The sequence below is a fragment of the Lissotriton helveticus genome, chromosome 9, assembly GCF_964261635.1.
Source record: "Lissotriton helveticus chromosome 9, aLisHel1.1, whole genome shotgun sequence".
Lineage (NCBI taxonomy): Eukaryota > Metazoa > Chordata > Amphibia > Caudata > Salamandridae > Lissotriton > Lissotriton helveticus.
Genome location: NC_136070.1, coordinates 270419018 through 270445634, shown reverse-complemented (window position 1 = coordinate 270445634; position 26617 = coordinate 270419018). Strand labels below are relative to the sequence as shown.

Sequence of the window (26617 nt, the reverse complement as noted above, 5' to 3'; positions counted from 1 at the left end):
GATCCAACACTACCCTCAGCCTGGCTGGGTACAACATGGAGTAAGGTATGTTGAGCTCACGAAGCATCGCCTTCACGGATGAGAATTCTTTCCGCGCCTGTTGGACGGCTACGGTGTGGTCCGGGTAGAACTCCAGGTTGTTCCCTTGATGCGTGATCGTGCCCTTGTCACGTGCTAGACGCAGTAGAGTATCCCGGTCGCGATAATTCAATAGTCGTGCTACTATGGGTCTCGGCGGGGCTCCCGGTGGTGGTCTGGGCGCGAGTGACCGATGCGCTCTTTCTACGATGAATATAGGCGATAGTGCCTCAGCTCCAAAAATGTCTTTGCACAATTGCTCCACATATAATTCCCTACACCCAGTGGCTGTTGTTTCCGGCAGACCCGTGATGCGGACGTTGTTGCGCCTGGAGCGGGCTTCCAATTCCTCTGCCTTCGCCTTGATTACGTCTAGTACCCGTTCCATGCCAGCACACCTGTTCGTAGTAGTATGTGACTCGTCCTCTACAGCAGAGATGCGGGTTTCGTCCGTTTCCAATCTTTCGCCATGTTTTTCTAGCTTGGCTGCCATGCTATCCACACGACACGTCAGGTGGTCTAGCTTACCATTGATGTCCTGCAAATTCGATTGTATGGCCAGTAGTATCTTTTCCATATTGCTGCTTGCTGATTGTTCCGCAGCTGTGGCAGTGTCCGTCGGTTCTTCTGTGTTTTTTGGCACTTTTTTGTTCTCGAACGTTATTTTCGGCTGTTGCCTGTCTGGGCGCACCATTGCCGCTGTCAGATCAGTCACCGGTCAGGTGTCTCGGGTTGTGGCCGTGATCTTACGGGTGCTCGCCGCCGCAGTCACGTTAGTAATGCACCTAGAATTTACCCCTTAGTTGATGGAATAGGACGAAGCAGAACTGACCTCAGCGCAAGCTCAGTAGGGCACGGGTTCCTGCCGCCAGGTCAGCGCAAACCGGCTCAGGTGCAATGCTGGCGGATTGTGGAGCCGTTCCCTTTTGGTTAAGCCCGCGATATGGTCACACGCAGTCTCACAAAATATCCTTCTGGTTCACAACGCCGGTGTGGGGTAATGCTCCGTCCTGGTTACATCCAGTATACACTCCTTCAGGTGGTGAGCCTGGTTCCGCCAGTTCTTAGCAATGTGTAAAGCCGCAAGTTGGGGGAGAGAGGCAGGTCAGCACTCCAATCTCAGCTGCGTCTGCGCTGCTCGATGTCGGACATGTTCGCACTGCTGTTGAGGTGCTTAAGTCTGCGTCAGAGGCACGGTGGTGTCACAGACTCTCCCCACATAATCATCAAAAATGCAGCGCGAGGATACGTGACAGGGTTGTCGGAGGATGGCCGTCAACATAACGATCCACGACCACGGTGCCTTTTGCGTTGCGCCCCCTCCTCTCCGGCAATTACGCTGTGATGAGCGCCGCCATTTTGCGAGGGCATGCTGAAGGAGAACCGGGCGTCCTCCCTGCCTCCGTTGTGTATTCAGGATCTGTGCCGATAGCTGTCGCAGTGTCGGTACCGCAGCAGTGGGCGCTGGTCAACCGAGAGGGCATTACAGGATTACGCCAGCGCACACACCTTTCGTATTCCGACCGCTCAGTCTTTTCTAGTCAGGCCGCTGCCATCTTGGGTGCTTGCCGTCTCCGGCAGACGCGATATGCTGCAAACTCTGGATTACGGCATTCCTGTCACTGCAAATACATCGTGCGGGGTTCACGAGACCTTCCCATGCCGGTATTCATGCGCCGATGGTCATTTGGGGGACATTTAGTGGGGGATATGTCCTGATATGTTTGTAGCTGTCCGGCGGAGCTGCGATGCTAACCAGCCATACCTCTGTGCGCCCCCTAGCGCCTCTCAAGCAGTAAGTAACTTGATTGTTTGGATTTCCCTTTTAGGTCAAGCCTACCAAAGAGCAGATGCTGTCTATTTGCAAAAGACCTAATGTCAGCTTACCAAGATTTTTACAGTGGAACTATATCCCTCCCATTACTTACCATTGAATGGCTTTGTCACTCTAATTTCTTGCTTTTTATTAAATGGCTTGTCTTGTCCTTCTTGTGTTTGTCCCTCACATTTCCTCTTTACGTGAATCCTTCCACTGTTCATTTTTAATTAACTACTTTTCCCTTTTTGCTTAAGCAATGCTCAAGAGTGCATGTGTTTTCCAGCTGTTTCCTTTGTGTGCTTCACTCTCCCTTCCCGCTCCATCTTGCTCTCTCGCTTTGTGTACTTCTCTTCCCTTGTGTTGCTCTCTGTCGTCCATATGTTTTTTCTCCCTCACCCCACTCCAAGTTGATCTCTCTCACCCGTGTGCTTCCATAGTGTTTTCTCCCTCTTGTGCTTCTATCCCATATCCTCTGGAGGCAGCTTTCCCCCTTCTTCCACCCACCCAGTCCTTGGTTAATCATCCACATCCCAACACTTGTGGATCTTTTTTTTCAGTTCGTGCGTTGACAATAAAACATCTTTAATTTTGTATTTACTGATCCAAGACGGCATATAACACTTGGCTTGGTAAATTAAAAATAAAGCAAACGGTGCCCATGTCATTCTGCTGGTGCGTGACCGCCATCAAAGTTTTTTTCATATTTTTCCATTTTGACAATGCTGCTCAGAGTCTCACCTTTACAGCTCCACTGAAAGTAACTGGCAAAGCCAGTATGCCCTCAAGGCAAGACTGAGCAGCCTTGCCAATGCTTGTGTGAAAATGGAATGGTTTAAGGAGCCATTCCAGCGCTTAGAGATTTCACCTGAGTTTACAACTGAAGTAAATAGAGGGTAAATAAATACAGCCTGTAGTTGTGTATTCAGTCATGTGCCAAATTTGGGATTTAATCAGGGCCCAATGCTCGACTGGGTTAAAAATGTTTTATGGCATCCTCAAATTGAGTTACAGTAATCTTAACTTCCCAAACTGCAGCCAAGCAATTGTCCCTAGGAAAAGAGAAATCCCCATTATTGGAGTTAGCGTAAGTGTACTCCAAAACGTTTACCCATGGTGGACAGGTTATCTGAGAACCTAATTCAATTAGTCAATATTCACTTTATTCGATTTAACACAGTAAATCATAAAAGTACATAGAAATAAACAGTTTAATAAAATCACCTAAAACAGCACATCACATGTCATGAGAAAGAGTGAAACACCCCTCTAAAAAACACACTAAATAAGAACAAAACCTTATGACTGGATAAAAGTTGAAGGTACAATACAGTAGGCCTTACTTGAATACTATTTGTCTGCAGAAGGAGGGGATGTATGAACTTATATCGTAAACATTTAGGACAGATAAAAACAATATGTAAAGTGTCCAGTGCAGCAGCCATTTCACATGTGCAAATTGGTGGCTTCGAGGGTTTATGCCAACTAGCTGTAAGCTGGGGGAACAAGTCCAAACGGAAATAGGACAAACGTTAACCTGTGCAAAACAGGCATATCAAGTGTTAAATACAACTATGTTTTCCACAAGGATTTCACAATGGCATAATGGGCACACAAACCTTTAGACAGCATGCATTCAGCCCTTTTTTCTTGAACATTGGCACGAAAAGCATCCTTGACCCAAGACATCTGCTTTAGAAATTTGATCTGGGTCAGAGTAAAGGGCTGGTCTACCAAGGTCACCCAAATACTTTTAACACAATGCAACCAGGGGATAAGATGACAATAATCCAAACCCAGGCAATCTTTTCGAATCTTTTTTTTTTTATTAATTCCAAATCGTTTTTCATCCAAACAGAAAACCACAGTAACAAGGGGCAAATTTGTATTTAATCAGTAATATGCCTTACCCCAATTCCTCATGCACAATCTCTGAAGATACACTCTGTGGGGAACAGAAAACCCCTAAAGAATTTATTTTTGGCAAGTTGGATAGGGTGGCAAGGCTTATTGCTTCAGATCTCACAGCCAAATGACACTGCTGGGATACTGTTGGCTTTAAGATCCATAATGGATTTAATGTGGGTATAACAAAGGTGCCTAGAGAAGGCATCTATACTGCGAGCCACTCTATTAAAAGACTGTACATGTGTACACGTGAATGGGTTCCAGTTCATTTTGCAGTCTAACCAAATGCCAAGATAGCAGAATTTATTGGTATTAACAATGCAGTGCCCATTAATTGAATACATTGTGGGTTTAACATGTTGTGGCCCTCAGGCCATAGTATATGATTTGGTAAAATCTAATAGAAGCTGAAGGGCATTAGCTGTACGCGTGATAAGAACTTTGTTGTCTGCATATAGTAAAGCTGGGACCTGCCTATTCCCAACCTTCTGGACTGTCTTACAATGTTCCACTAAAAAGTGCTCCAGCTGATTAATATATAAAATGAAAAGCTGGGGGCTAGTATGCAGCCCTGGCGGGCCACTCTCCCTACCTTAAAGTGCACTGTGCAGTCCCCATTAGGGCCATATCTTACTGATGCTTCAAGCCCAGCATGCAAATTGTGCAAACAGGTTACAAGGGCACTCTCTACCCCCATGGTCCTCAGTGCAGCCCAAAGCGTTGATCTATTAACAGTGTCAAACACTGTACTGAGGTCCATGAAACCAAGATAAATAGATTATTTTTTAACTGTGCAATTCTTATTAATCAATAAGTAAAGATTTAAATTCTGTTCGCTCGTCCCCCATCATGGTCTAAAACCGTATTGTATATCTGGCAATATCTTACTGTTCTCTGCCCATTCTGGCAAACGTTTCAGCAGTACACAACCAATAATTTTCACTTCAGCATGTACTAAAGAGATGGGCCAGTAACAAGCTAGGTCTGCTCGGTTCCCTTTTTCGAAAATTGGAAAACGCACCGATTTTTGCCAGGGAGAGGGAGTATGCCCTCGCTCCTGCATTCAAGGGTTAGGTAACTAAAGGAGCCCAAAGATCTACGATTTAAAAAGATCCCCAGACACTCCATCCTGACCAGGAGATTTTCCCGCACGAAAGGGCCACTATGGCTTCTGGCATTTCGGTCCCATCGAAACGTAGCTCTCCCCTATGATAGGAAATAGATTGGACATTCTATAGTGTAGATGGACTCAAAGTGGGCGACCCAATCCTGTGTTGGGATTGTTTGGGCCATATCTGATCAGGTTGCCTCACTAAAAAGGGGCCAATTCACCACTCTCCAAAAAGCTGAACTATCCCAGAAAGAAAGAACTTGTGGCCACTAACTGCTCCCAGGCTTCCCTTTTAAGAGCGTTCTTCAGAGTCATGTAGGCCGTATTTCTAGCCTCCTTCCCTGCCTCTTTAGATCTAGGTTTCTGATGAAGAGCCATCATCAAGGCTTTATGAGCCTTTGAGCATTTATCTGCCAGTGATTTTATTTATGGAACACAGCCTCTGCAAGTTCGTAACACTGATTGAAAAGGCTTACAAATAATCAGGAATGACCATTCAGGGTTTTGGGAAAGACATACAGCAAAAATCATACCCAACTGAAAAATGAGCATGCCGCTTGTTCCACACATGTGAACTTATGATACTTACTAGTGGAGATGAAGGCTGTTATTCTAAATGGGGGATGTCAACAAATTAATATTCTTTCACTTGCCAAAATAACACAAAACAATGCATAACAATGGGATCTTTTTATATATGCTTACCATAGCTTATACGGATATTCACTGTCATTGTCCTATGCCCCGAATGGTGGTGCCAATAATTTTAGGAGTTGTAAACATATATAAATTTTCCAATTTTTGTGCATTACATTTTGTAATTTATGGCACTTCCGTGCAGGTCAATGGTATACTTTTTCACCTTATATATTCAAGATACCATTATCTATTTGGAGAATCAAGTTTTCGTTGCATAGTTTTCAGGCACTTGCTGACAAACGCTCACAAAAATTGATCCTTCAAGACGTCCCATGCCACAGTCTTCGTTCTAACAAAACAACCCTGACAAAACAAGTGAGACTCAACTGGAAGACACATGGTGGTTAGACGATCCGTGTCATGGGCATTCTTCTGTAGAATTTGCTTAGTTCGGTGTGAAGCAAATACCCTAAAAGATGGAGGTCTGTTCAGAACAGCACTCCCCTGATACTACAAGACACCTAGCCCCTAGAAGAGTCCCCTTTAAAGTGGGTTAGGAAGCATAAATTGATCACCAACTATAAAAACATACATCGGATTTCTTGAACACCCAGCTCTATATATATATATATATATATATATATATATCAATCCAAAGATCCTTCAATAAGAAGAAAACGTACAACGACACGCCAGGAGTTGCTGTGTTACAAAGATTTATTCGGCAGCAAAAAAACAAACCTATATGTATATATATATATATATGTATATATATATATATATATATATTTTTTTTTTTTTTTTTTTTTTTTTTTTTTTGAAGAAGTTTGTTGATTTTATTGGTCTCACTTCCCCACTATTTTTTTTTTCTTTGAGCATTTTTTATCGAATAATTTAGGTTCAGGGCTGACCACCCTTCTCCCCTTCCTAGTGAGGGCAGTCTGTACTTCTTAGCAAATATTTGTGAACTAGTCCAGAATAACATGGGCAGCGGTCTTTAACTGTAGGCTCCAAAGTCATTACTAAATGATTGAATCAAATTCTTTAGGAAGTCACCCGGGATTACCTTTGCCCAACCTATTCTACGACCCTGCTTCTTTGTTAAGAGTTGCCTTATATAGCGTTGTTATCCTACCACCAAAAACATACCAACTAAACACAGCTGAAAGTGGATTATGGTCACTACGGGTATTCCATACTGTTTTGAAATAAATAAGAAAGGGCAGGATACAGGCTGACACATAAAATCAATAGTAGAACTAAGGCATCTTCCCTTAAACGAAGGTACTTAATTGGGAGAGTTGCACTGTTCCTTAGTAATAAGGTTAAGTTCTGTTATCAGGATATTTAAAAGGTCACCCTGGCGAGAATGAGTAAAATGTGCCTTCTCGATATCATCAAGGGGGTCATTCTTCTCTATACTAGGACCATACAATGAACAAGTATGTATATAAAAAATCCCATAATAACAGGGTCAGTGGAGAAATTGACCAATCCTGAAGAAAACCTTCAAAAAACTTTTGTAACTCAATCTCCAATGGTTCACCCGATGAGGATGAGTTATAGACATTGATTGCTAGAACACTTGTCTTATGGGGGAAAGTTAGGAGAATGCCTAAAATATTTAGCGAGTTGAAAGAGACTATTTCCATTTCACATCCTAAACTTAGGTTCACAAATGTCACCAGCCCCCCCGACCCCCTTTTTACATCCCAAGTCTCTTGGACACAAACAGTCCCAAAGGATTTTAACAGGTTAATCTCATGGTCATCAGCCAATAAAGTTGTTGCCCTTGCAACATTCCATGACAAGATCCCAAGTGTATTATAATTTCCAAAAGACAGTCAGCAGTGGTGTTTCTGGATGGCGCCCATCAAATATCTTAATCTTACACTTCTCTTATGCCCACTCCTGGAGTTCTGACTGCCCACAAAACTCAATCCTTGGTCAATACTTTCACAATATTAGGATAACCACCTAATTTCCTTGTTCACATTGAACTTTCCAATTCGAATTGTATGTATCTGTAATCACTCTGCGAGTGATGCACAGGTTATCCGAGAACTCGCATATGCTAGTTTTTTGCGAACACCATCTGCAACGAACTTAAAAAATAATGTCCATGCTCAGCTGAGACTTCTTTTTAAAATCCCTTTTCTTTCTTCCTCTTAGTGACTGTAGCCGTTTTGTAAACTTTTATATTGACATAATACGTTCTCACCTTCATGATTTAGAAGCTGTCAGAGCACTCCTTTAACTTCCTATCTCTTACTCTTGGACTCTACATCAAACCAGGTCACTATTGGCTTATGGCTTCCTGTTTATAATGGAACTTACATTAGGTCAGCAATTTCTTTAATTTTCTTTTCATGTGTTCTGTTTTTACATTTTCAAATTGCACATTCTATCTTCACAAAAAATGTATTTCCGTTTTCCCCAATCAGTCCATCTAGTGACCCTGTGTTCCTCACTTTGTCATGACCAATTAACCGAACAGTAAGAGAAGCTCTACTAGGGCAACAATCCCTTTCATGTCAGGCTAAAACATTTGACCTGTTTACATCTTACCCTGCACTCAATGTACATATATTCCATAGGATGTGTTGTTTTACTCATAAGAAACGTTTTCCTTGCAGATTTATCCTGTGAAAACGATTAAGCGTCACTACACGCATTTCATTTAAACAATTTCCAATAACTACCGCTCTTTGAGGGGCAGCTAGAATCATATTCATACTGTGGGGCAAACATTGCATTTTCATTAGAGGGAGACTGATCCTCGACATCAAGAATAATTACATTTTTAATTAGTCTTGCTTTGATGCACCCACAAAACATTTTGGATTCTCTCATGAATCACAGTTTCTTTGCCTTCATTTATTCTGAATCTGACCTCCCAATAGGAAATGCCCTTAATTACATTAGACATTTACAGCCCTCAGTCATCAGAGAAAGTTCATCAATCTTTCCGATTTTGGCAAATTCCCTATCTTTAAATTGTGTAATAAGACCTGTTAATTTTCAGTGCTTAGAAACATCAGGAATATTACCATCCTCAAAGCAATCCATATATAGAGTAATACATTCCTGCTATTTGCTTGTTAGGTCACTTTGCTTTAGACTTGAGGCTCATTCCACAAGAGAACAAGCATTGGCAAAGCCAATAGGTATCATCTATTGGCTTTGACAATGTTTTTAGCAGTGTGGTGGGATATTTAATGGCTTGCCATTCCACAGTGCTGTATGGTATGTCCTGTCATCCTATAGTATAGTATGGTATGATGTGTCATCCTGTAGTAATGCATGGTATGGCCTGTCATTCTATAGTATATCGGGGTATGGCCTGCCATTCTGTGGTATGGTATGGCCTGTTATTTCATGGTATGGTATGGCTTGTCATTGTATAGTATGGTCGGGAATGGTATAGTAAGGCCTGCCATTGTATAGTATGATATGGCCAGTCATGGAATGGTATGGTATGGTATGGCCTGTCATTATATAGAATGGCATGGTATGGCCTGTCATTATATAGTATGGCATGATATGGCCTGTCATTGTATAAAGTATAATATGGCCTGTTATTACGTAGTTTGGTATGGCCTGTTGTTGAATGGTATGGTATGTTCTGGTATGGCCTGTCATTGTACAGTATGGTATGACCTGTCATTGTATTGTATGGTATGGCCTGCCATTGTATTGTATAGTATGGCATGTCAGTATAGTATGGTATGGTACGGCCTGTCATTGTACAGTTTATTATGGTATGTTATGGCCTGCCATTGTATAGTACATTATGGTATGGCCTGTCTTTGTACAGTATGGCCTGTCTTTATATGGTAAGGTACAGGCTGTCACTGTATGGGATGGCCTGTCATTGTAAAGTATAGTATGGTATAGCCTCTGATGGTATAGTATATCATGGGCTGTCATTGTATAGTATAATATGGTATGGCCTGTCATTGCACAGTATGGTATGTCATTGTATAGTATGGTATGGCCCGTGATTGTATAGTATGGTATGGCCTGTCATTGTATAATGTAGTATGGTATGGTAAGGCCTGTCATTGTATAGTATAGTATAGTATGTTATGGCCTGTCGTGGGATGGTAAGGCCTGTCATTGTAGAGTTTAGTTTGGTATGACCTGTCATTATAACATATAGTATGGTATGGCCTATCGTTGTATGGTATGGTATGACCTGTCTTTGTATGGTATCTTACGACTGCCAGTGTATGGAAGGGCATGGTATGACCTATCCTTGTAGAGTATGGTAGGGAATACCCTTGTATAGTATAGAATGGTATAGGATGCATTGCATAGTATAGTATGGTATGGCCTATCGTTGTATGGTATGGTATGACCTGTCTTTGTATGGTATCTTACGACTGCCAGTGTATGGAAGGGCATGGTATGACCTATCCTTGTAGCGTATGGTAGGGAATACCCTTGTATAGTATAGAATGGTATAGGATGCATTGCATAGTATAGTATGGTATGTCTTAAAGTTTAGTATGGTATGTTATGGCCTGTAAATATATTGTATAGTAGAGTATGGTATGTCATTGTAGAGTCTAGTATGTTATGGTATGACCTTGAACAGTTTAGTATGTATGGTCTGTCATTGTATAGTATAGTATGGTATGGCTTGTCATTGTATTGTATACTATGTTATGGTACGGCACGTCATTGTATGGTATGGCCTGTCTTTGTATGGTATGGGCTGCCATTATACGGTATGGTATGACCTGTCATTGTTTAGTCTGGTATGTCATTGTATTGTATAGTATGTGATGGCCTGTCTTTGTATAATGTGGTATGGCCTGTAATTGCATGGTAAAGCTTGGTATGTTATGGCCTGTCACATTATAGTATAGTGTGGTACGGCCTGTCATTGTATAGTATGGCATGGTGTTGCCTGTCGTAGAGTTTAGTACGGTACAGCCTGTCATTATATAGTGTGGTATTGTTTAGTCTGTCATTGTACAGTTTAGTATGGTATTGTCTGTCGTTCTATGGTATTGTACAGACTGTCATTGTATTGTATGGTATGGCCTGGCATTCCATAGTATGTCTCAGGCGAGACCTAAAAAAAAGTCTATCTGATGTCTGAGACAGGCTCGGCTCTGAATTACATGATTCACGGAATACTCAGGCTTCACACAGACATGCATCAAATTGGAAAAATAAAAGCTTGTATTGGCTTTAGATGATATTTACTGCTTGATGGATTTAGTAGCCGCCCCAGTACAGTCATACTTTATTGAATTATTGGCCTTTGTTTAACTGTGTTTATCTGTCAGAGCTCTAGTGTCCATTTAAGCATAGGTGAGCTGAAGCTGGGCCAGGGCTTTTCGTGGCTGTGGGCACGGAGGAGGGGGTGAACTAGTGGCGAACAGGTTGAATAACAGCAAGCTCGGAGTAGGGTGGGGAGTAAACAAACCGAGCCAGGCTCATCCATAAATCTTAATACCACAACAAATATTAATGGTGGATGTCCAGTGTATTATTTCTTAACAAGTCTGGTTTTTCATGGCTTTTAATAAAAATATACTTCAATTGGCTTTGTGGAACTTCTCTTTGGGTGCCTTTCTCTCTTCGATTCTCACAGGGAGACTGAAGACGACACTTGGAGTTAGTTTATGGCTGTTAATTGTTTCATCAGCGGGGTTTCTGCATCACAACAGAATTTATTTTTTGTGCAGTTTTAAATGCCGAGAACTCAAACTGAAAGTATTGTCAAGAAATCATTAGTAGATTAAGTAATTTGTCCAGAATCATAGCCTGTTCAGCTGACGCCGAGACTCAAACCTAGGTGGAAGCGTTGGCTATAACGCCACATCTCTCCCTAATGAAATACAATTATTAAACTAAAGAGAATTGTTGCAAAAGAGCACATGATTTTAGTATGGTGGCATTCGACCGTTGTGATTACGTGTTCATTGCAGTGCGTTGATGTGCTGTGGATGTTCAGCTGAAAAACAGCATTTTGTGTTGAGAAGTTAAATAATTTTGTCAAGAAGATACAGAAATAGATCTGTTGGAATAAGGCACATTCAGGCAGACACCAAGCCACTGTCGATGACTGCAGTAAAATGTGATTGTTGAAATGCTACATTGCTGTCCAGGTGGAGCTTAGAACAACAACTGGGAAACCAGATGGGGAGGAAGAGGGGAGGAGAAATAGTACCTCAGTCATGTCAGGAGCAGCGGATGGGTTCTGATTATGTTTGATTAATCTGTGCTTGGTCCCTGCTCGACAGAGGCAAACGGGACTGATGTTTGGGCTGCACTGGCCAGTTAGGTGGCGGAAAAAAAGACTAATACTAGAGCCAACAAATGGTAAGCACTGGGCGGACTTCAAGTCCTTTTTTGAACAAATTAATGTCACAAGCGAGCTCATGTGGTTGCAGGCTCGACCATAAAAAGAAGCCACTATTACACTCTATAGAAATGTTCTAATCCTTGAGATACATTCATCAACTTGAATATTGTTTAATGCTTTTGCAATGACTCTGATTGGAGAACATATGCCTTAGGAGGCATCTCTGATACTTGTTTGCATGGTTTGATTTTCACCCTGTACTTCTGGTTTACCACTTCTGGGAACGAGGGTTGAGTTTGCTACTCTCCTCTAAAGGTTCGGAGTATCAGACTATGCCATGGGGAATTAAAAGTAACATGTACACTTTTAATCCTAGCTCTTCACCATGGGTATCTGATTTGAATTAAGTCTTTTCTTTTTCCTGTACAACCAGGAGTATGACTGGAAATTAGTTAAGCGACTCTTTACTCAAGCCTTCCAATGAAAACCATCTGCCTTACTTAGATTGCTCTGCATACCAGGCCAGTAGAGCTCCTAGATTCCTGAGAGGAGCGGTGTCAGAACTCCATTAAATGAGGCACGATGCCCATGTATAGCGTCAGCTTTTTAAACATGTGTTTGTATGTATACAGTATTTCTACAGCACAAACTTTGCCCAAAGGGAGCATAGCACTGTACAAGGTCAAAGACCAGCATAACGTCAACTAAGAGAGGAAGGCGGGTTGTGGACAGTTAATGCATTGCTGTGTTATTTAAAGAGGTCAGGCTTCAACTCTTTACTAAATTGCAGCAGTGTTGTGATGGTCCTGATGGATACCGGGATGTTTTTCCAGATTATGGTTACATAGATGGAAAAGGCCTGCTGCCTTGTTTTTTTTCTTTTTTACATTTCTTAGTCTAAAGTCTGATGGTGACTGGCTGTGGGTGTGCAGAGAACCACCAGAGATGGTGAGCTTGTCTTCAAGATTGGTGGGGGTGTTGGTTGTGATAGCTTTATAAATGATGCTGCTGGTTGTGAAAGCCTATGTTCCATCAGGTAAGGGGGCATTTTGTCATATATCGTCACGCCTTGGTTGAGAACGTCTGCGGCGTGTAGGATGCCCTAAATAGGTGCCAGTAGGAAGCCTGGGAGGCCATGGAGAATGCATTATCAACTAGATGCCAAAATACGAAGGCTTGAGCAGAAGTTCTGAACTTGCTTTGTGGAAGAAATGGATTAACTTTCTTTAGAAGATAGAGCTGGTACCAGGCTGCCTTTGTTTATTGACTATGTGTATCGCGAGGGTGAGGTTGGTGTCCAGGGTGTATACAAATGACTTGGCATTTGGTGAAAGTTGGGGTTCAAACCCATCAACATTGATATCGAGTCAGGTTTGTACTGTTTCTTGTTCTTGGCAAATAACTTGGTTGGGTTGAGCTTCAGGCATTGGTAATCGAGGTCTGGATGAATCAGAGGAGACTTTAAAGTAGAGTTGTCATCAGCATACTATTGAATTGTTATGCTGTTATCTGTGAGAAGAGTACCAATCTGCTCCAAATGAAGGTTGATGATAACAGGAGACCGTACTGAACCCTGGGGACTCCACAGGTGATTACAATCTTTTGTGACCTGTAGATGACCTAGATAGACCTTGAGTGAAGATGTAATGTGATATTTTCAGTCAAGTGTTTTTTATAGTATTTAAATTAAATTGTCAATGGTTCTGTTAAAGAAAATCAATAATGTATCTATTCATTGTGTTTCGAGATCTAAGGTTCTTGAAACAAGCTCTGATTTGGTGGAGAATTCCAGAAAACCTAAATGCAGGTCTTTCTTTTCTACAAATAATGGAGAAGACATGGATGATGTTGACTAATGGTTCTACCTGTTCTGATATAGGAGAGGAAGGTGAACTACCACCAGATGGTGATGCAAGGGATGATGATGTGCATCGCATAGCCGCTTTAAATTTTATGGTTATCCAGACACAATGGCTCTTATGGGCAAAATATTGAACTTTAAATATGGATGTTATGTAAAAAAACAAATCAATATATTATAGAATTGATTCTACAGTACAACTAAAATATTATGACTTTTCAACAACCAACCTACTTCCTGAAGACATTCTGATCTGAAGACAGGTTGAACATTTATTAAATAGTAATGGCATTTTACCTTTAATTTTCACATATGTCCAGCTAAACCGGTGGCCTTAAATATTTGTCAAGAGTCTAGGACCCTGATAACAAGTGTGATGAAAACTTTTAACCCTGGCACAAACTCTGTTTTTGCAGTTATCGGAATTATAAGTTGTATGGAGTTGTAAATCTTATTAGTCATTGGAGCACAAGCCTGTGCCACAATCTGTTTACACTCTTATGGGAGATCCAGATGGCCAAATTCTAGATGGTCAGGTACCATGCTGTTGAATTCAGCGATTTGGGATCGTGGTGAAGAATTTCTCCTTGATGTCTGGACAATCAACAAATGAAATTTAGAGATAACATCCGTAGCATCTTTTGGAACTGGCCCATCATTTCCACTTGGGACGATAAAACTTCGTCCATCATTCTTCCTTCTATCACCCTCTGATGGTAGCTTGACTTCCTCTCCTCCTATATCAGAATAGGTAGAACCATTAGAGTAAAGAACATCCATGTCTTCTCCATGGACTGATCCCCTTGGCGTTGGAGAAGGAGGTAGCAGCGATGGCTGCCTAAGAGGTAAAAATGTTAAAGTAGCTGATTGAGGAGGATGGGAGCAGCAGGCAAGCCCATACTAGGATTATTCGTTGGTTGCTGCGGTAATAACTTGGTAAAAGTATCCATGTTTTGTTGCAATGTTGATGATAAGCCCATTGGCACTTAGACTACATCTGGCTCCCTGTAGTACCTTGACGGTTTCTGCCTGAAATCCATTCGAGTAGTTCTAGATTTGGTACTCCTGCTGACAAACATATTCACTTTAGAGCTACTCATCAGCCATTGCGCCCTATTCTAAATCTGGGATATATCTGATATCCAATTGCGTTGGGCTGTAAGCTGTCAGCGAGGCATAACCACTAGCCTCTTCTTCTTCCTGATCTGACTGCAGTAATTATACTTGGGGCACATCCATGACCCTCAAAGGTGAAAAAACATTTCCTCCCATGTTTTTATTGACTGTGGTTCCCAGTAGTGATGTCTGTGCCAAAATGATCCTTGCCGTCCCATGTATGGTCGTCATTGACAGTAGAGTTCTCATCATTGATGGTATGGTCGAATTCGTCATCAGTCTTCTCGATGCCGACAGTGTCTACGACTGAATGCTCGATGGTGTCGTCGTCATCATCATCATATGTGTCTTTATTGCAAACGATGGGGTTAAAGTCTTTGACGTCAACTGTCTCGCCGTCGACGGGGTTTCCTTTTAAGATTTCCTCTTTTTTGTCACAGGTGAATCACTGTAGTGCTTGGACTCTGGTTTGTCAGCAGAGGAGGAGGCTGCAAGCACTGTTCCAAATTATCTTGCTCTGTTAACCGTAAAAGTCTCCTCTTGTGTGCTGCCTTCATGGAAGTGCTCAGGGCAACTTCTCACAGAGTCAACCCCTGAAAAGAGGGTATCTCCCTTAGATGGTGGAACATTCTCCTTATTCAGCAGACATAATGCCAGCTTCCTTTCTCTGTACTTAGAGTCTTAGAGGAGAAAGACCTACAAATCTTGCAATCCGCTGGTGTATGTTTAGGATAAACACAATGAATACACTGAGAGTGTGATCATCAGTGTAAATTTTCTTGCTGCCACAAGATAAACAAGTTTTAAAAAGAGACTTGTTCTCCTTGTCAGCCAAGGTAACGATCTCCCTGGTCCAAAAACTAAAACAATCTTCCCTAAAAACAACCCACAGTACAATAGAGCTGAAGAAAAAACTAGTTCAAACCCAGGGCCCACCAAAATGGAAACAATTTCAGGTACACTGAAAGGTTAGAGCAGAGCTCTTACAGGGTAATCCCTCACACACAACGTGCAGTAGAAATTTGGGCTATGGTGGCCTTTAGGGGCAGTAGGAATGCTTAAACTCCCACCACATTGGCTGAAGTGTGGGTTCTTTCACATGAGGTGGATGTGTTACTAAACATACTACGTTGTTTCAGGCATATGGCTGTTTTACGTTATATACTGCATGGTGTATGTTTTTACGCTGTTTAATGCTATTTTAATGTTCTACGCATTCCCAGCCTGACAACAGGGATGATTCAAGCATGGAAATGTATAATATGTACCATTGTTGGAGATCTGGAGTTACAGGTAAGTAACTCATTTCATTCAGTCAAATATTTATTGTATTTCAATTAACTTGTCAGATCTGTTATAGAAAATCAATATTGTATCTAGCCATTGTGCTTCGAGATCTTCCACATAGACTGACATATTTATGTTTTTATTCATCTGGAGAGGATAGCCATGACTGAGAACTAGAATTAAAATCAACAACATTTTTTTATGCCTTTCCCCTCATCTTTGAAAACAAATAAGGTCATTAGAATACTGGAGACATTTTGACATGTATCCGTTTCAGTGGAACTTTCCCAGTGGAGATCATAGTATGGCGGCCTATTTCTCCCTGTCTGAAGTGTACTTTTATGGATCAGTTTTCCTTATTGTTATTTCAAACAAACAACCACAAGCTTTGGTGCCTATAACCCAGAGGCCAACAGATACTCTCGGAAAGCTTTATAATGTGCATCTCTTCCCTACCTTCTTCCCCAAACATCCCATCACATAAAAAAAAACTTGGAGAACGCTGGGCAATAACAAGTGTTCCATTTACTACATCGAGGTTTATGGGAGAATCCGCTGGACCTTGTACCACAGACAATCTGGAGAAATAATATGTGCGTAATGTGTTGTTTTAATGTAGTATTTAACAGGTGGTGTATGCTCAGTCATGTGTTAGAATGATCATGATTGCACTTTTGACAAAATACTCTGCGCTTTTACTAAAATCACCCCTCACTTGGATAAATGATGATAGTACCAATCATTTGTCAATAAAGAGAAATAAGCAAGTTGAAACCCATCAGTAACACTGTAAAGGGCACGTTTGGGGACCATGCAGTTATTAATTTCTATGATTCAGAAATTGTAATGACACTTTTAAAGAGTACTTGTGCTTTGTTCAAAGCTCCAACTTTTTATTTGTAGAAATGTACTTTTACAAGAACTCCCCATGGCAGTTAAATACATTTGCCCTACCTTGTCTCTATTGGTCACTTTTAGCGGTCCAGGTGATGGGTTCTTCAGCTCTGCCTTCCAGTCAAGATTGGTTGGGAACAACTTGCACAATGCCTCAATGCCAGAGTGTGAGTATCATTGTACGCTGTCAAATTTGAGACTCCTTTGCATCCAGCTGAGTAAGTACATTATACTGAGCACGCTGCAACACAAGGTTCCTGTGCTTGGTGCAAATTGTAAGTATGTTGTGCATGCTGCAGAACGGGAGGGTCCTATGCATCCAGTAGAGGGTGAGTGTTCTGTGAAGTCTATAGAGTGTTTGTGTCCTCTGCATACTACAGATTGTCATTATACTCCGCATGCTGCACAGTATGAGTTTCTTGGGGATCACAGGATGGACATCCTGTTTACGTTACTACTTGCCTGTCCTGTCTATGCTGCTCAATCAGTATGCTTTAAAGTGTGAATATGACGTGCAAGCTTCAGCAGGTACCGAGAGCATCTGCTGAGTGTTGAATACTGTGCATGTTAGAGTGTTAGTATCCTCTGCAGGCTGTAAAATATCTGTGATTAATGCTAAGCAGATGCTCCAAAGATGCATCAATGCACTTTACATAGAACATGTTACAATCAAGTGATAAACAAGTGCACTGGTTTGCTGTTTGACATAGGAGATGCTATTTTAGAATCCAGATGGATCCCAACAGATGCGTTTTGAAGGTCTTCTTGAAAGAAAGAAAGAAAGAAAGGAAGAAGGCTAGGCAGAGTGTTTGCTCTAGCCAGGAGTGAATACCATACTTTGGTTGCTGCACATTAAAATGATTGATTCCACACTTATGCTGTTTTGATTCTGGAGCTATTCAGAATAAGAGAGTTCTTCCTTCTGAGTCACTGTTGTCCCCAGATAGGAGTTGGTGTTTGCAAGATTTGATAACTTTTTCATGTGGATCGCTTTGAAATTTTGATATTGATCCTTGCCTCACTGACAAGCTAGTCTTAAAAATATTGAAGAGATATGATCAAACTCCACAATTTGAGTATTCTTTGAGGATTCTGTGTTTGCTGCAAAATCTGATCATCTTGTGTAAACTGCACTGCAGTGTGTGGGTACAGTAAGTTGCGCACTGAATGAGCTTTTCCTGTGCTTGCTTAAGAGTGTTTGTAAACTCTACTCGCTTCAGTGTGTGAATATTGTTGCATGCTTCAGTGTAACTCTCCTGTACTCATCTGCATTGTGCAAATATTCCATGCTCTCTGGGCATTTGTTCAGTCTAAGAAGAAGGTCTCCATCATGAGATCTGCATTTGTATTCATAAACAGTGAATATATTTATAAGTGCAGGACCCAAGAACACTTTTTCAACACAATGAGAATTCCAAAGGCATCTTTTGTATTTATCTTTAATAGCAATATATGTACACAAAACTAACTTTGTGTTAAATTATCAATTTAAAAGAACACAGCATTGTTGACAAAATCATTGTTTTTTACCTCCCTAGAAGTAAAATAAAGAAAAATAAAAGAAAGGCATCAGTTTCCATAAGGCAACAGCCTCACATAGAGGAAAACTGCAATGTCACTTTAAGTCAGCTATGAGGGCCCCAGTGCCCCAGAATATAGCAGGCAGTTGACACAATTGCCCTTTTCGGCTGATAACCATCAAAACTGCATTTTTAGTTGCCTTAACATCAGTCAGGAATGTCAGTGAATTGCAGGCCCTCTCTGTACATCCTCCGTATACCACCTTTTACCCAGACAAGATGGTTCTATGGACATGTGCCTCCTTCCTTCCAAAGTTTGTGACTCCTTTCCATGTAGATGAATGGTTGGTGGTATTGCACTCTGTCGTCAAATTAGACCACCTGGTCGGTATGTGTGCTGCACTAGATTGGTGCCTGCTAAAACCCAATAATCCAATGAATATGGCCTGGGATCACTAGATCACCAGGACTCCAGTGCGCACTAACTAAATGAAAATTTTCAAAGTTTTCCAATTGTCACAATTTTAATTCATATGCTTTGTTTTTTAAATCACACCATAGCGCAGGTTCGATTTCAAATCATTGAACAAGTCCCACAACGTTTGGGTGTTGACAATGCAAAAATCTTACTCAGAAGAGAAACCTTTTGGATTCGGAAATTACAGACTTTAGTCCCAGATGGGCTCAACGACAAATTGGATATGATATGTTTCCTTTAGTTCAAGCCAGTAATTGCAGCTAATTTCCCGCAGGGTATAGCCTACACAGTGTTACTTAGAATAGGTTGGAATACATATAGTGTTACCACTAGATCTTAGATATGATTTAATTTTTATTTGGAATGTTTGTGCTGATAACAAAAAATGTACAGTATGTGTAATTAATTGATGCTAGCACATTTTCTATCCTTTACTTTTTTCTATCTTTTTCGCCTCCATTGGCCATAGAATTAACAGACATGATTTTGACAATCATCCGAATTTAGTCAACCACGAGCGACGTCATTTATTTGTCTGTTTAATATGCTCCCTATAAGTCTATTAGTTCATAACCCATAGGAAATTAGTCGTGAACAACCCTCTTTAAATATGGCCGCCATCAGTTTATGCTCGAGTCCGTTTTTCATTTTCTAACATCGGGTCAATCGCATTAACATAAGCGAAGGACTAGCAACTTCGGTGTTAGCAGTGAGGGAAGACGCCGGTACAACGCCACCTTCTTTGTATCTCCGGTAAGCGTTTGTCGCACGGAAGTACTTTAACCTGATGGTAATCGGTTTAACCAACCGAGTACTAAACGCGGCTCTCATTTCATTTTAGCACGGGAGTAAGCTGAGTGTTAGCGAGACCCTGTGAAACACGAAAAAGGCTCGCAGGTAAAATAACGTTTTGTTTTCCGATTTGGAAACCGATTATATATAACTCGGCGGTATTACAAATGAGAGGTCCCTCAACGGTTTTTATTCATTTATTTTATTAGATCCCCTTTAACATCACTGATAAGAAACACAGATCTCGAGGTGAGCATAGAGTCTTGTACTCATTTTATGGCAAACAAACCCTCGTGGTTTGCTAACAATGATTAATCAGATTGTTTCTGGCAAACTCATGTTTTTTAATTTCCAATTACTTATAGGTAGTCTTTCAACTACCGGATGTGAGGTAACTATATTCACTATGTGATATTCTGTGCTGTTTATAGCTTTAGTTTGGATACTTACATGACTATTAATTTCTTTAGATCCTCCCTAAACTATGTAGAACACGCAATAATTTTGCAACCAGTTACTTAGGTAAGAGAACCAAATACGACTTTGTACAACACATTAATACCCTCCTTTAAGCATCGTAATTAATTAGGTTTCCTTTTTCTTTCTTCTTTCATAGGCCCCTGACGAAGGGGTTCAAACCCCGAAATGCATTGGGTTGTATATATAACTGTGTTGTGTATTAATTGATCTGTGAAAAATGTATGATATAATACATCAATTGTATATTGTTTATGTATATACTACATTTAATCATACTTTACTTGTTTAAAATGGAATGATTTAAAAAACAAAGCATATGAATTAAAATTGTGACAATTGGAAAACTTTGAAAATTTTCATTTAGTTAGTGCGCACTGGAGTCCTTTCCATGTAGGCCAGAAAATCACCCTGCTTACCTTCTTTGCTCCACCTTTAAGTACAAAGGATGTAGCATACTCTCTGGCGGAATTGTTTTCCAGGAATTTCAGGGGCCTGTGAAATGTATGGCTTTTATTATTCTCACCTGATTCCCTACATTTGAATTTCAATTTTTTTCATTAATGTTCTTCTGACTTGTAACTCAGCACAGTAAGAGGAATCCTTCTCATTTATCATCATGTAAAAGTATTTAAAAAATATTTTCCAACAACTTTTACCTTCCAGTGTGACTACATTCCCCAGCATAAACTTAAACAATGCTGTTTTCAGCCTAACTAGTATTTTCCCTCATATTATACAATTTATCAGATCTTTATCTGTAGTCCTGTAATATATAGTTACAGTTTTTTAAATATAATCTCTAATAACCAATATCGTGAAATGTAATTCCTCTGGGATTAAAGCATCCCTTTTCTTTTACTTTCACAGGTATGTGCCACAAAATTAGGTATTCTTCATTGATTGTCAATTTGCTTATCTCCGTCAATTCCTCCTTTAAAGGACATGCTTTTCTCTCATTACCATTGGAAAAGTAATCTTAGCTGTAATCTGACTGAAAAAGGCATGAGCATTAGAAAGAACTGCCAAAGAACTGTGTTACTGTCTGTGCATGGGTAGCAGAACCCACGCAACCAGTGGCTGATCATGCTTTCTACATTTGTTCTCTTACATCATCAAAGACTTAATTGCAGTTTTAAAGTGTTGGAAGCCAAGACTACAGTACTATCTCTTTGAATAACTTATTCTACAGGTGTCCTATGAAACATCAGTAGAGTGAAGTTCACTCTGAAATGCACTCAAACTTGCCATGGACACCCTCACAATCTTGGTGGAAACGCGGGTGCTGGATGTCTGAGTAAGGACACCCCAGCTGCTGGGCAAAGAATATGTTCCTCGCAAGTCAGTTTTATGCACGGAGGCTTGCAACACCCCTCCCCTTAGCAGGTTAAGATTTTTTACAAAGGAAACAACTGTATATGAACCCCATCCACTATACTGTAGAAATGTACTAAGGAACTCAAATGTACCTGCGTATCAATTAAAATGTAATTTTGTTATGACTGTCACGTGGTTGCAAAGCTTCAGATACGATAGACTTCTACAGATACATGGCTATAGGTACACTGAAGTCTAAATATATCCGTAATACAATGTAGAAGTGAATATTATTTGTTGTACCGGGCACTTCACAAATTTCTCAAACAGCAAAGGGTATCATTGCCAGCTCATTACATTTTGCCTGTATTTAAGAGGGACATGTCAGTGTCTTGGTTGCCTTTTTTATTTCAAGAATATAAATAAAGATATATGAAAAACAAGCCTTTTCTGCATTCAAACCTACACAATTTTTCAGTGTATGCAAGATTCCTTTATGTGCAACGCCTCTGCTTTTCTTACAGATTTGGCATATGGTTCTGTGATAACTCTGAAGAATTTACGCACCGCTTCAGGCTATCTACACTCCCACTGGCACCTGTACCCAGAAGGTGTGGGTGCGCGTCAGCAGCAGGTCAGTACTTGCTATTGCCACAGTCTTATTGTGATGACATATGTGGCTTCAGCATCTAAGAAAGTGACAATGGATTAAGAAAATGTCTTGGTTTAATTTTTTACTTCAGAGATTAAAAGAGGATAGGCCGTGCCACAATCCTATTTACACTTCTTTAAAGACTTTAAATGTTAACCCTCAACAAAGAAAGGCAAGAACAGACAATAATGACAGTTGTATGAAAGAAGAGGTTTATATTCTTCCTTGCGTCCATAACTATAATCACTACGTCCAACAAGGATAAGTTAACTCATCCTTGCTTTGATCCCCTTTTAGATATTTCAGATGCCATCCTATTGCCAAGAATATTATAAGAGGAAATCTTTTTTTTTTTTTTTTTTTTTTTTTTTTTGGGGTTCAAACTGCTTTATTGGAGAAAACAGAGTATTGTACACAGCTCGATCCGCCTACAACCCGGAGGCCGGCAGCAAAAATTATGAACAGTACACAGCCCAGAAGCCGGCATCCCGGGGGCCCGGCGGCGTATAGGAAAGCATACAAGACGCTGGTTCTGCAGCCCGGTGCGTAGGACAAGCAAGGATGAGCAGCAGTTGAACAGGGTGTTGTAGTCGAGAGATGAAATCCCTCTCCTTTTTTTTGTTTTTTGTTGTCAAACAGGAACCAAAACTTCCCAACTGAGGTAACAACTATGAGGCTGTGTAAGACTGTGTGAAAGGTCCAATGAAGGGTGGTGTAGCAAGGCGGGTCAGGCAGGCCGCAGCCCATGGGGGAGCTAATGTCCAGGACTGCAACCCAGTGAGGCAGAGGTCTGCAAAGGTGCATCCCATAGAAGCATGAATTATAACGGGGTGTCGCTCAGCAGTAGTGTGAGACGCGTTGTGGATGCAGAAAAAATAGGATACGCATGCCCAATCATGAGGGGGGGTGTGGGTCAGGCCAAGAGAGAGCGGCCCAGGTCATTCAGGACGCCGCAGGGGTATGAGAGTGCATGGGGACAAGGAAAGTCAGACTATGCAGGAGGTATTGACAGGTTGCGTTCCGAGAGGGACGTCAGCGCATTGAGGAGGGGGAGGCAGATCATCCGATCGTGCAACGTCATCCGAGCGCGTGAGCAGGTAGTGCACCAGAGGTTCCCAAATATCCCTGGGCCTACAAGAAGGGGGTATCAATTCAGCAAAAGTAGTGTGCTGGTCTTGACAATAAGTCAAGTCCGTAAGCCAGTCCTTAAATTTGGGCGCCCTTCCTCTGCCCCAGCGACAAGCCACCCGTCTCTTAGCTAAGAGCAAGGCGGTGTCAACAAATTTCCTGCATCCTCTAGGCAGGTGCACTGTGTATCCGAGGATGGCGATCAAGGGGTCGACGGGCATCGTCTCACCCACCATCTCCGCGATAGCCTCCACAACCAGCTGCCAGTACTGAGCAACCTGGGGACAGTCCCATGCCAGGTGTAGGAAATCAGCATGGTCGGCATGGCAGCGTTCACATCTGTCGCTGTCAGCCAGCCCAAACCTATATTTCCGAGCCGGAGTATAGTATATCCGTTGAAGGAATTTGTAGTGAATAATTTTCAATCTGCTGCTAGCGGAAACTCGAGCGGTGAGCGTGCAACAGTAGTTCCACTGCTCATCGGTGATATCGAGGGCAAGTTCAGCAGCCCACCGTAGCCGAGCATTTGAGATCGTTTCCGGAGCCGCGCTTCGGATTTGTCGGTAAAGACCAGAGACCAAGTGGGTCCCGTCTTGTGATCCCAACAGGAAATGCAGTGGCGCAAGGGTCTCAGGTTCATTGGGATAGTCAGGTAAGATGTCCCGCATCCCCGCACGCAGCCGAATATAGTAAAAGAGTTCAAGGGTGGTGTGTTCCTGTGCCTTAAAGAACAGTTCCTTAGTCTTGAAACTACCCTCATGGAACAGGTCGCCCCAGCGGGCGATGAGTAGCCTATCACATAATTGACGGAAACCTCGTTCCGACAAGAGAGATAATTGCGGGTGATACGTAAGCGGTAATTTGGGAGAGTAGGGCATCGGACATGACAGGTGTCTAGCGATACGACGCCACGCATCTAATGTGCAGGAAACTGAGGTATGCGCAGTGGTGATGGACGTCTCAGGACAGTGTAGCAGTCCGTTGAGTGGTATAGGGTGCACGATCCAGTCCTCCACCGCTATGTGTGGCATGAAAGGAGTTGGAGCCATCCAATGGTAGGCAAAGTGTGCCTGTGCACATTGGTAGTAAGTTTCAAAATTAGGGATGTCAAAACCTCCTCTATCGTAGGGAAGGGTCAGCGTCGACCACTTTAAGCGGGGGGACTTGCCGCCCCAGAAAAGTCTGCGCAGCTCCGCACGGAGCGTCCTGAAGAAAAAGGCACCAGGGTAGTAGGGGATATTGAGGAAAAGATATAGGAAGCGGGGCAATATCACCATTTTTATAAGTGAGGCTCTGCCCGCCATGGAGAGTGGTAGCGTGATCCATCTGTCTACTGAAGCCGTTAATTTGGTCACGGCTACTCCATAATTGGCACGGAGCGTCTCATCTTTATCGCGAGATATGCGAATTCCCAAATACCTAAGATCGTCACTACACCACTCCAGTGGGTAATCGAGAGGGAAGGCATGCACCGCATCCGTGAGGGGGAAAAACTGCGATTTTGCCCAATTGATGTGGACACCCGACACCCCTCCGAACAATATGAATTCTCGAAGCAGGGGATTGAGATGCGTCTCGGGATGTTTAACGTAGAGCGTGATATCATCAGCATAGAGGGAGACATCTATTTGCCGCTGCAGGCAGTGCACTGCCCCCGCTCGGTGTAACTGCCGTATACGACAGGCGAGTGGTTCGACCGCGATGGCAAATAGCAGGGGAGAGAGCGGGCATCCCTGACGGGTGCCTCTAGTGAGTGCAATTGGTTGTGACAGGCGGCCATTGATTAGCACCCTCGCCGTCGGGTCCGTATACAAAAGTCGAACCCAAGAGAGAAATAATTTGGGGAAACCCATGTTGGCTAAAACCGAAAACAGGTATGGCCACTCGATCGAGTCGAATGCCTTAGTGGCATCTAGGAACACGGCAGCGACAGGGGTGTCGGGGTGAACCGTGCGAAGCAAGGTAAAGAGGGTGCGAAGATTATGGGACGTAGATCTTCCTGCCACGAAGCCAGATTGATCGGGCAGGACAATCCGGGTCATGAGCAGCGACAACCGGGTAGCTAAGACTTTGGCCAGTATCTTAACATCGCAGTTTAGAAGGGACAATGGGCGATACGAATCGCAAGCGGCAGGATTTTTATCCGGTTTCAGAAGGGAGGTGATCGCCACTTCACGCATAGAGCAGGGAAGTATCCCATCGGCCAGTGATTCCGTGAAGACCTCTCTGAGCATCGGTGCCATTATGTCAACATAGGTTTTATAAAATTCGGCCGGTAAGCCATCGAGCCCCGGCGCCTTGCCATTCTGAAGGGTCATGATGGCCTCACGGATCTCATCCAGCTCGAAGGGAGCCGCAAGAAACTCCCTGTCCCCATCGCTGAGCCAGCACAGCGCCACATCGTTAAGGTAGGCAGTATATGAAGTGTGTACCTGCGCTGTAGAAGTATAAAGTGAAGAGTAGTGTGCTGTGAATGTGGACAGTATCTCCGCCGGGTCCCTGACAGCCGTGCCAGTGTCATCAATAAGCTCCAGTATAGTGTTGTGCACCCGTGGTGGTCGTGTGAGTGTAGCAAGCACCTTTCCGGGCCTATCCCCCTCGCAATATCTCCGGGCCACCCAGTGTTTTCCCCGGTATTTCACCTCCCTAGCCGCCTCTTCCTCGAATTTTGACAGTGTCTCTCTAAAGGTGGCGTGTAAGTGAGGGTCAGAATCCGTGATCATGCGGTGTTCCAGAGTCCGCAGTTCACGTTCCAGTGTAGAGATGGACTGCAGGATAGCACGTAGTACCCCATGACTTTTGGAGATGCAGAAGCCCCTGATGGTGACCTTAAAAGCTTCCCAGATGTGCTCAACTGACTCTACCGAGCCCTTATTTCTAGGGAAGAAATCTGCTATTTCCTCCCCCAATTCAGTGCAGAAGACAGCGTCCAAGAGTATATCAGGACGCAGTCTCCACTGAGGTCGTGGAGTGTCCCATCCGGGAATGCTGAGTTGCATAGACACAGGACAGTGATCGGAGAAGGTTCTAGGTAGGTGCTCTACTCTTAGCAACTCTGCAGCAGCTTCTCTGTTAACTAGGAAGTAGTCAAGTCGCGCCCATGTCCCAGTGTGAGAGGTAAAGTGTGTCCCTTCCCGCCCCTGGGAATGTAGATGTCTCCAGGCATCCAAGAGACCACCCTCTTCCATGATTCCCTCCAGCGTCTCCCTGGACCTGGGCTT

The 26617-nt window shown here is 42.5% G+C and overlaps 1 protein-coding gene across 1 annotated transcript in view; it reads left to right on the top strand.

The window, feature by feature from the left end:
- POMT2 (protein O-mannosyltransferase 2) overlaps positions 1-26617 on the top strand; it is a 425522-nt gene that overhangs the window by 160729 nt on the left and 238176 nt on the right. Inside the window, exons 8-9 of the mRNA XM_078659955.1 lie at positions 17117-17199; positions 22141-22250. Of these exons, the coding sequence (XP_078516081.1) occupies positions 17117-17199; positions 22141-22250 (193 nt within the window). The remainder of the gene's footprint in view (positions 1-17116; positions 17200-22140; positions 22251-26617) is intronic.